The 12,991-nt window shown below is 40.5% G+C and overlaps 1 protein-coding gene across 2 annotated transcripts in view; it reads left to right on the forward strand.

The window, feature by feature from the left end:
- gpsm1b (G protein signaling modulator 1b) overlaps positions 1 to 12,991 on the forward strand; it is a 152,648-nt gene that overhangs the window by 42,922 nt on the left and 96,735 nt on the right. The window contains exon 1 of one of the 2 annotated variants that reach the window (XM_062484703.1): positions 3,584 to 4,153. The exons of the other annotated variant lie outside the window; for it this stretch is intronic. Within the exon in view, the coding sequence (XP_062340687.1) occupies positions 4,005 to 4,153 (149 nt within the window). The 5' untranslated portion in view covers positions 3,584 to 4,004. Of the gene's footprint in view, positions 1 to 3,583; positions 4,154 to 12,991 lie in introns of those variants that run through there. 2 annotated transcript variants of the gene reach the window in all.

A 12,991-nucleotide genomic window follows, 5' to 3' on the forward strand; every position in this document is an offset into this window, starting at 1 on the left:
TTATGCTATCCCGATGAAGGTTTCTTCTAAACCTCGATCCGTTATCAGCGTGTGAGAGGGGGACCTGTCATGTAATGGCAGCAACCTGAATTGGAACTTATTTGGCACAATACGCTAGCCTGGTGCTAACCAGACTCTCGTACATTTCATTTGTACAGAGAGTCTGGCCTCGCTCCATTGACAAGCGTTGACTTCCTTGTAGGCAGGTACTCTGTTGAAGTTTAAAACTATTGGATCTGCCCAGAGCCACTCTGATCTGCCATAACCAATCGCTAGCGTTCAACTTAGCCAATTACTTCACCACTACTGTAACAGAGCTAGCTGCCGTAGCTGGAAAATCAAACTGTTCCCGAACCCCGTGGGGAGGAGGGCCACAACATCATGGCCACCAACAAAACTCAGCAAAACTTGTTCTTGCTCTGGCTTTAGCTTATGGATATTCGGCAGCGTTGCCACAACGGACTGAATGGCTTCGCTCGCATCTTTCTCCGCCGTCATTACGGAACTACAGCCACTCCCTCTGTTCGCTGATTGGCCGGTAGAAAATTAACCGGAGACATCTGACTTACTTACCTCATGGCCAGACCTAGTACAGAAGCAAAATCAAAATTTAGCGGAAGTACGTAGGAGGGCAGATCCAGGCTAACAATACGCTGCTATCCTCTAGAAACCCCAACCACCAAGTTATTCACTTTAATTGTATCCATTGAACATACTATACTCCTCGCACATTACATAAAATGAAAGCCTTACCTTCACCTATCTGCTGTTTATGCACTCATAATATCTTGGGCACCTTTCTTCACATGGTATGGGAATGCCAGGGGTTGCAGACTTCTGGAAGAACATTTGTGGCATGTTGTCCACCATATTGTCAAAACAATACCATACTCACCTTCTGTCCTCTTACTTAATGACAGCTCTAACCTAGATCAGCTCTAACCTAGATCTTTTTATCAGTCAGACACGCTACTGGTTGGCCGGCCTCAGAGCTGCAAAAAGACTCATGGCCTGCAATGGAAGCCTCCCCACTCTCTGTCTGCACACGATGGGCTGATATGCACCATGCTAAATCCGACAATGTAGGGTGGGGGGACTGGGGTTAGGTAAGAAGGGAAAGGGGAGGGACAGATGGACGGTTGGATTTAGGGAGGGGGGAGCAAGATAGGTCTGTGTTATGGTTAGTAATTTTGTTTTCCTATCTCTGTTGAACCCCCCCCCTCCCCCCCATCATAGTAAGTAAGTAAGTAAGACTTTATTTATATAGCACATTTCATACAAGAATTGTAGCTCAAGGTGCTTTACATAAAATCAATAAAAACAATAATACAAGTGATAAACAATTCAAACAAAAATAAAAATCCCAATAAGATCTCTGTTCAAGAGAGAAAACCACTTTAAACATGCGTCTTAAAAGTAACATATACATTTGATTCACCCCTGGTCTGTATATATAAAACCATACACTGTTAACAGATCCTTTCCCCAGGTCAAGAGTATGGGCCGTATTCTCTGTTAACAGATCCTTTGCCTCAGATCAAGAATACAGATTGTTTTACATATTTGTTTAAATACTTCACGCGACCAGAGTTCTTGTACGCTATCAGAGTTCGCCAACTCTGACCTAGACAAAGTAAAAATAGCAAGTCAAATAATGACCCAAATTTACTAAACCAAGATTCTACAATAATATAACTAATAAAAGTAGGAAAACCCTTTTGAGATAAAAATTACTTAAATGCTTCGGTAAAAAGGTAGGTTTTAAGCTGTCTTTTAAAAATGTCTAGAGTGTTTGCTTCCCTAATATTTATGGGTAATTTGGTCCATAGTTTTGGGGCGTAATTGACAAAGGCCGAATCACCAATCTTCTTATGACTGCTTCTGGTGACCTCTAATAGGCCTGCATTTGATGTTCGCAGTGTTCTAGCTGGTGTGTAGTTTATAAAGGAGTTAGCAATGTAGCTAGGTCCTTGTCCGTGTAGAGCTTTGTATGTGAGGAAAAGGACCTTAAAGTCAATTCTGAAGGTAACAGGGAGCCAGTGTAAAGTAGCTAGGACAGGACTAATGTGTTCTCTCTTAGTTTTGGTTAATAATCTAGCTGCAGAATTTTGAATGAGCTGTAGTCTTTCAGTGGTTTTCTTGGGAAGACCAGTGAAAAGTGCGTTACAGTAGTCCAGCCGGCTGGATATAAAAGCATGGGTTAACTTCTCTGCATCATTTTGGTTTATGAATGGTCGTACCTTTGCTATATTCCTCAGGTGAAAGAAAGCTGTTTTGGTCACTTTATTAATGTGAGAGTTGAAATTCAAATCTGAGTCCAGGATTACACCGAGACTCGTCACCTCTGGTTTAAGACAGGGGGTTAAGCCTCCAAGATTCTTAATAAGCATCTCTCTTTTGGATTTGGGGCCACATAGTAGGACTTCGATTTTGTCTTCATTTAATTTAAGAAAGTTATCATTCATCCATTTGTTTATTGCCAACAGGCAGTTGGTAATGGAATTGATGGCCGTTGCATCGTTGGGTTCAGTGGATATATATAGTTGTGTGTCATCCGCATAGCTATGGAAATCTATGTTATGTTCTCTGATTATGACGTCGAGTGGTAACATATAAAGAGAAAAAAGTAATGGACCTAAGCAGCTTCCTTGAGCAACCCTGTAGCAGTTCTCATGTTTCTTGGACCTATGGTCACCTAAACTAACATAAAACTTCCTTCCTGTGATATATGATTTCATCCAGTTCAATACACTATCCGTGAACCCAATAAGCTTTTCCAGTCTATTGATTAGGATGTCGTGATCAATGGTATCAAATGCTGCACTGAGATCTAACAGGATAAGCATAGAGACTTTCTATGATCTAGACTTTCTACTATCATGTTTATTTTTTCTCATTTATTTACTTTACACTGTTTGTACTGACCCAGAGGTAGTCTTTGTTTGTTGGTCTGTTATATCGCTTTGGACTACTGTAATGCAATATGAAAATGTTCCCCTTAAATTCTCTCCTGTGAAAACTGAGTTTATATCCACAAAACTATATCATAACTCTAAATTCCAATAAAAGATTGATTACAAATGTTTTAATTAAAAAACTATTATCATTAGGTAGTGTATGAACATGGGAGATCTCATTACAAAAAATATGCTAAATCTTATTTTATCTTTGATTGGATGTTCTTTGTAATCCCACTTGGATTATTCACAATACTATTGATGCAGTTCTTAACTGAAACCGTCAACAGAAACGGGGAAATCTGTTTCTCCATTTATCTTATGTTTCACTTTTTTTACTGCAATGCTGGTTTGTTTGGTTCACCTACCTACCTCCGATGCACTCATGCATGATGAAAGAGCTAATTTAGGTTCTGCTGGTGTTAGCAGATAGATGAATTAGGCCAGGATGTGCCCTTCAGGTCATTGGATTAAGCATTATCTTGGGATCCTCCCTTTCTCTGACTGTACACGCTCACCAGGACGCTGATCCTGCTGTGAGATGATGATGCCAATCTGTCATCATCCGCATACCCGCTACTTCACCCAGCATCACATCCTGGGTGTGATGCTTCTACCCACTAGATAGATGGCGAAAAGAAGATTTGTACCTGCTTAATCACAGCACTCCATGTACCTGTCCTCCAAGTTGTTAGGAGACTTGAAAAAAAGGCCAGGACCAGAGGCCTTACTATCTATCAGATTCTTGATAATTCCAGTCATTGTTTCAGATCCTCAAGGATTTTATCATTTAAATCTAGGGAGCTACTCTTGGATTGAACAGATTGTTTCAAACTGTTTCGCAATCAGATGCATCTGACAATTGAGACTGCTGTAGATGCATTGACTTGGACACTGACCAATGTTCTACATCTTCTACAGATGTTCGTAATAATGTTTAACATAAGCAAAGAGCTTATGGGACTTCAAAATACTATTCCTACCACCATTGTCTGGAGTTGACATTGTCAAAATCAAGGGGTTTGTCCTTTGTTGAGCTTCGCTCAGATGGCATCTAAGTCATATCCTCTGACGGGGGCTGAGCGAGCTGTGTGCCGGCTGGTCCACCACGGACCTCGACCCCAGGCTGCACTAAAGCCCCTAAAGTTGGAGCTTGGGGACTACGTGGAGAAAACTCTCACCAAGCAGAAACAAAGGTACTGGTAGGGGTTTGACAAGTGCAGTGTCTAATATTCTTTATCAACTTGTTCTTTCATTTGGCAGAGTTTTTCTTACAAAAATGTAACGTGCAAATTGTCAGTACTATGAAAATTGGACTATTTACACAATACTGCAATTCTTTCAAGTAATGAAACAGAAGTATGCTGTTTATCAGTCATATTTTGTCATTTTAAGATTAGATGAAGACTGCTGCTAGTTTTAACGTCATCCTCACGCATTATATAATTTATACAGGAGAGTCAGTAGTTTGATCCAAATTGGCCGGTTAAAAAAATCCAGTTTATTTTTCATTCCACGAATGTCTGATTGTCTTAGGTCTTGGAAACCACTTAAGTATAGTGGTCACTGAATGTGTGATTATACCGGAAGCTGGTATAGGTAAAGCAAGAATCTGGTAGAAAAAATACAACAAAACATACTGTGAGCCTAGCACACGTTGTTTTTCTGAAAAGAAAGGCACTGAAATATGCAAGTTAAGACTTTGTCTGAAGTTGTGGGAGGGATATATTCTGAATATATTCTGAGGTGAGGTTTTGTTAACATGTTCTTAAAAAAAAAGAAAATTGGTCAAGTAAATAACACAGCTGTGAAGTGCTATAAATGTATTACATTTAAATGTACATGTATTCATTTAGCAGACGCTTTTATCCAAAGCGACTTCCAAGAGAGAGCTTTACAAAGTGCATAGGTCACTGATCATAACAACAAGATAGCCACAAAACATTGCGAGTAGCCAAAACATGAAGCACACATTGTGAACAACCAAAGTAAGTGCCAAAGGGAAGAACCATAAGAGCATGTAGTTAAACAAGTTACAATTAAACAACATAAACTGCTATAAGTGCAAGTGTACCTGTGGAAAAAACAAGCAACAATAATAAAAACAATATATCACAGCGAGTACTATTGAGCCCTTTTATCAAATGAGTGTAAAGGTGTTTTATATGAAAAATGTTTTGTGTAAAGATCATGTGCATTGTTTCAAATGCTGTATGCTATCATCGTGATCCAAGCTATCCTATTTTGAGCTTCTATTTTGAAGAAGCTCCTACATACAGTACTCACAAAAGGTTGATCTGTCGCTTTCCAGATAGACAGATGGAAGTCATTTGAGGACATAAAACTTATCTAGTGACAAGGCAGTTGCCATGCAAGGCATTCTGGAAAAAACTAACTAGTTAATCTTAACAAACACTGAAAAGTTGTTTTGCAGTATGTTAAAGATCTGCAATTGATCAACTTTATACAAAAAGCAATACCTTTTTTCAGTTCATTTTGTTCTGTGAGAGAAATCCAGTGGGCTTGAACAAGTGCATCGAAATCTGGCTGAATGTCTGAGGTGGATATGCAAAGGACAGCAGCTGACAGGTGATGATCAGGGTCTGCATCTTAACTAGCAAATCATCAGCGTCCTGCGCCCACTGAATCAGTCAAGTTCTTATTATGTCTGCGCTAGTTTTTTTCTTTCTTCCCTTAGTGCCAGGGGCGTTTTTTTTATTTCGTCCCTTAGTGCCAGGGGCGGTGCGTCTCATTGGGCAAGTCGGGCAGTTGCCCAGGGCCTCGGCCACCAGGGGCCTGTACTACGAATCAAGATCAACATGCTCTGGATCACTTTCAGTTACCCGGCTACGCGGAGCGTAACAATCGCTTTCACGATAAGTGGTATTACGACGGCGGTTATCAACTCTCTAACTCAACCCAGATCTTTCCAATCTAGAGACATGCGCGTTCACATAAAGGGGCGGTGTTTGCACCGTATGTTGACGTGGTGGAAATTCAAGTGACACTGTGTAGATCTGAATAGTCAAGATGGCGGTTTCAATATAATTTATTTAGTTTGTACAATTTAAGAATTAACAGAGTACTCTGGACCGGTCATAGCGAAAGACATGCAGATGTAACCTACAGGTCGTCCGAGAGAGTGGTGAAGAACAACCCTAAAACCCTGCCTTATATAAACTTAGAACAAATGGTTCTTCTGATGGTCAATCCATCAATATAGCGGTCTCTGTGATTGGTCAGCACTGCTCAGTGACAGTTTGACTCCACATCAAGTGTCCCACAGTTCTTTGATGTCCCAGCTCCCTCTCTAAATGAGGAGATGGTTAATGATACACAAACAGGACACAGGACACAATCTCCTTGGCCAAAAGGTTAGGTCAGCTCGCTCAACTGAGATAACAATCTCCCCCAACCCCCAGACCTAACTAAGAGCCAGTCTTAGTTAGGTATCATAAATACCTTAAGACAATCTGAGTGTCCATTCTACATAGTAAACCACACCACAGAGCCTCAGTTTCTTACATTCGTCTGTCTATAACAAAGGAACTTACTTTTTACCGCTTAAAGAAACATAGATATTGTAACTATGTCAAAAACTGCCATAACAATGTCCAATCGCAAACATGGACAAAACAAGAGCCGCATATTTCACGCAGGAGGAGCCGAAAATAATCTTCCAAACTTTGTCTACTCCTCCTGCGTGAAATATTGTAATACAAACATATCAGGAATACAGACATATAATACAGACAAAAATCAACAAAGTCGCTGCTGCCAAGCTGGCAGAAAATAGCAGATGCTGTAAATGCATACGCTACATGACTTATTGATGTCTTGTGCCCCAGGCACAACGCGTGTGAATTCCATAACGTTAAACTTTTGTTGCTATATTATTTTAGTTGCAACCCTGGCAGTGGCAAACAATCGTGGGAGCAAATAAAAAATAAATATAAAACCATAATTCAGAATGGTAAGTAGCAGTAGGCAATACTTGCACATATTTTAAGGCCAACAAGTACAAAGCTGAATTGCCTGAGTCAGTCCCTTTTGTAGGATATTGGTATAGCTACAAAGGGCCTATAGAACAATGAAATTGCTTGCAGCCAACAGGAAGAAAAATAAGGCAAAGAAAACTGGTGGGGCCCTCCTCCACAGGACTTCACTCCTGCTGAGGAGCTGGCCCTCTCCAGCTATCAGGGTCGCCCCATGATGGAAGGAGTGGAAGGGGGCATTTCTTCAGACCCTGATGGTGGCATCAGCTCGGAAACCCAAGCATATGTATGTTTCAAGTAATCTATGTGACCATGTTCATTCAACAATTATTTATGAATATTGTAGGAGTGAAATGTATTACTGTTCTCTGCAGTGACAGGAAATACAGTGGTGTTGCTGCCACCACCCACTGTTGTCCCACTGTGCCATACAGAGGTAACAGTGAAACTAATGGTCATACACCAGTATGTATGCCATATGTGTTTGCTGAATATTGATCAAATATACCACTTACTTTCTCAAGTGGAGGTCCTAGATGATCAGGAAACTGTTTCTGTCTGCTCAGAGAGCATTTTGGGGGTACACTTTTGAGTTTTATTTACCACTTGCAACACAGATGGTGAGAGTGTGTGAACGTGTGGCTGTGATTGAAGTGTCTGTAATGACTTGCTAATGGTGGTGGTCTGAACATGAGACACATGAGTCCTTACAGTGCTCATTTCAAATATGACTCAATTGATTAAATTGCTATGGGGTTAAACTCAGCAGGAAGAGGAACGTCTTTCTCCCCCTGAGCCTAGGGCCTCCACTTTAAGGCCAAGACAAAGACACAAATTATAAGCAATGAACCTTGAAACACAGTTGTCAAATGGACACCTTTAACTTTCTCCAAGTGTGCCTTGCAAAGGGACAATGTTCTTTGTTTCAGGTTGGAGCAGACAATGTGAGGGCCCTGTAAAAAAGAACCCTGGAGCTCGATATAGAGTATAAGAGGCTTGATATAGAATATAAGAGGCTTTTAATTTAAAAAAACAAGGCTGGCTTTTCTGTGTTCCTAGGGAAGGGAGAACACGTAAGGATGTATTTGTTAAACTTTGTTCTACGTTTTGGTCTTTTTATACCTTTTTGTGGCTTTTTTGATGTGCATTTTGAGTCTTTTGTGGGGGTTTTCACCATTTCTTTCTTTCAAAAGAAATGAACATCCAAATTCAATGAAAGTAGTGAAATGATCATTTATTTAACTTGTGAAGAGCATTGTATGGTACCATACACATTGTTCTTTTTGGTTTGAAATGTTTTGGTTGAAAGAAACACACATTTCTGATATGGAAATTATTAGAAAAAGGCTCAAAGCAACCCAAGGACAACAGAATGGGTTAAGGGGAGACACCCCAGGGATAACATATCAACATGAAACCTCCCCAGTTGATAACTAATATTAGGTCAAATATTGTTTTCATTACTAGTTTCCTGTAAAATGTATGTTTAAATGAGCAAATGATGCATTAAGATGTAAAATATGATATAATTTGCATACATTTCCAGAACGGAAATCAGAACATTGCATGAAGACAGAATGAAAATCCTTCTTTCATTTTGTCAATATATTAGAGTCCAAAGTTTTTACAAAGGGCACTTTTGATATCTCTTTTTCATCACTCCATTAATCAGAATATGGTGGCAACAGCCATTGAAGAAAATCCTTTGCAAATTGCGCGGCAGACAGTGTTCTTGCTCAGGTTCTCCGCATCACCCACACTATAAAAGTAGGTAACAAAATAACGAAACGCTATATATAGTGGGACTGTGAGCGCACGGCTTCGATGTGTCGCATTGGCAACATACGGCTCAAGAAGCTGGCAAAGATACGTAATTCCCTCAGCTGAGAATCTATATCTTTCATAAAGATACTCATGAGGGAATGCGAAAGGGTTTTGTCGGTCTCTAAATGTTCTGGCTCTTCTTAGCGCACCTCTCACTATCCGCGCACCAAGCTCCACAGGATCTTCTATGAACGGTGACTGCATTATCCTCAAGAATGAGTTAGTGGGCGGGGCTTTTATACCGGTTGATCTCTGATCTCCAATTTAACCTGCTCCCGACCAGGTTAGCCGTTCAGCATGTGTTACCATGGCGATCTACCCCGGTAACAAGTGATCCACCGTCGTAGTACAGAAAACCCTGGGTTGAACCTGAAGTTACCTCGCAAACGCCAAATCTTTCACGTAATGCTTTCAGCATCAAGCCTACGGCAACTCCCGAGGGACAAAACGCCGTTGTCACAGTAAGGTTTGTTACAGTAGGCTATCCTCAGGATTTGCAAGCTAGCTAAACTTACACTATATCTAAAATAATTTTGTAGACATAACAATGGATTTTGCCACTAAATGAGTGACTTGGCTTTATTTCTGGAAATACTATCCACAACCGAAGTGTGTTACACAATGCTGTAAGATTGTATACTCGTGCATTGCTTGGTATAGAAGCGACAATGCTCTTGGTACCCAGAATGCCCTGTGGCAAGCTGAAAAGTTAAGGCAAATAGTATATTAAGGGCTTTAGCTTAGTTAGATAAGCATTGTTTGGAGTTCTATTGTTGTGTTCGTTCTGTTTTGATATGTGTAATGCTATGGTCTATAGTTTAGATAATTTGAGTGTTCACCCTGATTGAGAGTGTTGTCTAGTTAGGTGGCTATCCAAGCTGTCCGCTGTGACAGTGTGTACGGGAAAGTAATCAATCGTGAGCATTGGTCTGGTCAACGTTAGCCGGCGCAATGGTAAAGTTGTATGCTTTCAAGTGCGGCTTATATTCCAGTACGGTTTATACTTCGATTTTCAAACTAGTCCTCATTCTGAGTGTGTGTGGTTTATACACCATGCGGTTTACTACAATAATAAACAACACGTTTAGGATCACTAAATACTCAATTTGTTCTTGTTTACCTGAGCTTCCAGTTGAGTTATGAGCACGTCATGCGTGATGTGATTTAATTTGCATCACAGTGCTGCCGGTTTTCCCCTAGGCTACTTATGCTAGCACGGTGGTACTAGCTGTAATGTTTCATATGTAGGTTCATAACAGGCTTCGTGTTTGTCTGTACAAAGATCCTATCCCCCCTCCTCATCCAGTAGTGAATCGGCAGATTTGGTCTTGAGTCAAGTAGCCTACCCTTAAATATAATATTTCACAAGTAGTTGTGTCAACTTTCAAGCATGCCTTCTGTGTGTTTGGTGTACATTTGTCATACGTTCGTTTTAGCCTACATCGGGCTAAAAAGAATGAATAGGCTAATCTCGGGCATTGCATTGTGCACAGGATGAATTTCTCTTTGTTTGACCTGGTAAACCGTGAATAAATCTTTCATGCTGTTTTCGGAAGATGAAATTTGCACCAACAAGTTAACACAACTTAAACCATAATCAGGCCAGGTAGCTACAGTGCAATGTAGTCAGTACAAAAATACTGTGTGTTAAAACACACATGTAGGATAAGTCTAGAAAGCAGGATCCTGGAATTTGATCAAGTGCGAATATTGCGGTGAAATAACCGGCGCTCAACGCTTCTAATGATTAACTGTCAAATTTGGCTAAAACGCCTAAACAAGGCATACCCAAATTAAATTGAAAGCTGTTCTTGAACTATTTGGAGTACATGCATGGTTGAGGTCTCTTTTGAAAGGTGACACTCTGACGTTCCTTCCCCTGAAGTCAGGATCCATGTGTCAGGATCCCTGTAAATCCTACTGGTTTTGAGTAATAGAAACTTGAACACAATGAGTGGGGGGAAGATTTTGGGAGCCACCTGGTTGGCTTTAGAAGGCTTTGGACATGGCATGGAAGCTGTTAATGGGTAAGAGTGCAGAGGCCATTTTGACATCAAGATATTGTAAATATTCAGAAGCGAACCCGAGTTATGACCAATTTTACGTGAACCAATTGTTTCTTCAGGCGGCAAAGTTTGAAGGAAGCAACAAGAGTTCATGGCTATTTATGGATGTAATACACGGTTTTTGACAAAATACTTTACTTGGTTAGATAGTTTGGACCTTTGGGAATGTAACCAGACCATTTATGTTGGGATGTTTAGCATAACTGGACAACTCTGAGCCTTGTTAAGTGAATAGTCGCTGTTTACTGTCATGTTGTTGACAAGTTCGTGGTCGGACAAAGACGTTAATTGGGTGTGCTTTGCCTTCGGCAAGGGCACAACCTTTGTTCTCTCACATATATATTATTATTATTATTCTTTTTGCCCCCCTAAAACTCAGTCAATATTTGGCCTACATAGACAACCTAGGTGTCAAAAGTTTTGTCTTGGTAGCGATTGAGTTGCTTCTATTGGGATTTACGTTCCGTTGCATGGTTTAGGCTCAAGTTAAGTTTTTGTGGCGAAAAGTGAAGCTAACGGTGGCTAATTTGCTAGCCACAGTCACTGACGTTACTAACGTCACGAAAACGCGCGTGACTACCTGTAGCAGAACATTGGTTTCGCATCTGTTAACTTGGGGGATAGCTAGGCTAACTATAGCTTTACAGCAAGGCAGCTGCAGAAACGCCACAAGCAAAGAGGCCAGGGTGATAACTATTTACTCATTTTACTTTGTGATGTGAAACACAATTGTGAAATGTAATGTACAATATTAGCTGATATTATTAAGGAAGTAGGCCCACATCTACTTTCGGAAACGGTAGTCTACTATTTCACTGAAGCATTAGCATGACATTAGCCTCTGTTGCCCGGGCAACACATACTACAGTGGTCTATGATGCATCTGTTTTCAATCGTTAAAATAAACATTCCTCACAAATACATTTTCGTTGTAGGATTTATTATGACATTACATTACAAGTAAACGATTTGTTGGTGAAATTATCATTACCTGTGGTTTCAAACCAGTGTTGCTCACTGCAACGCTGTAGCCTACGCGAGACACACTACAAAAACATCTACACAGCTGTTTAGGAAGTCAAACGGTGACAGAACATGTTCGGCACTCCCTTTACTTAACCCTCGTGCTGCCTTCGGGTCACATGACCCAAAGGTTCATAACGAACCATCGTTGTGTTTACCCAATTTTACCCAATACAAAAACAAATAAAAATAATTTTCTTTTAACCTTCGCAATGTGGGGGGTCTGAGACAGCCCAACGGTTAAAAGAAAATGCTTCACTTTGTTTTTGTATGCGGTAAAGTTGTCGCAATACGACGGTGGGTCACACGGCTGATGGGTCAGAACGACCCGAAGATAACACAAGGGTTAAATCAAAAGTCTTTCAATAGGTGAAACTATCTGACTACTAACCTGAACTTCATTGCCACAGCCTAAACTTTGTCAATCTGTTCATGATAATAATTAATTTCAGCCTAAACCGTACAACGGAACGTTAAATCGAATTCAACCAACGCAATCGCCAAGACGAACACAGCAGTAGCGTCACTGTGTCCAATCCCGACCGTTTTTTAGCTAACATTCTGAGAAAATGCCACTTCAAATATTGATAAAAATAATCGTATCACGTTTTCAGCTGATTTACTGATTTCACGTTAAGCTTTAACTTCTTACCTTTCGAGCTAAATATTGTTTAAAAATTTAGAGTTAGCTTAGCCTTTACTAGAGCCGGTCAAAAGACGCTGGCGCCGGTAAATTAGCCGTGCGCTACCCTTGTCCAAACCCGACCGCACTTCTAAACACTGGCCGCTGCTGTTTTTCTGGGGATATTAACTTGATCCAGGGTCACCAAACTGACCATCAATGCTGTCAACATATCCGGGGACGTAGTTATGTCCTCCACAATAAGATATCACGCTTCAACATCTCCAAACTATGCGATAAAATCTAAATTTGACTGTATACCACCACCTGCTGGATGTTTTGTTGAACTCTTCTCAAAGTTTGCTAGCCCCCATCCCTTCCTCCCCTCGACTACAGATCACGTCACACATGATCGTGTATTTTCATTGGCAAGACAAAGTAGTGTTAAGCTAGCATTGAAATACACTCATGTGCTAACCCATAGTAGCAGTACGATGACAACAA

Source organism: Osmerus eperlanus, chromosome 18 (assembly GCF_963692335.1).
Source record: "Osmerus eperlanus chromosome 18, fOsmEpe2.1, whole genome shotgun sequence".
Taxonomy (NCBI): Eukaryota; Metazoa; Chordata; class Actinopteri; order Osmeriformes; family Osmeridae; genus Osmerus; species Osmerus eperlanus.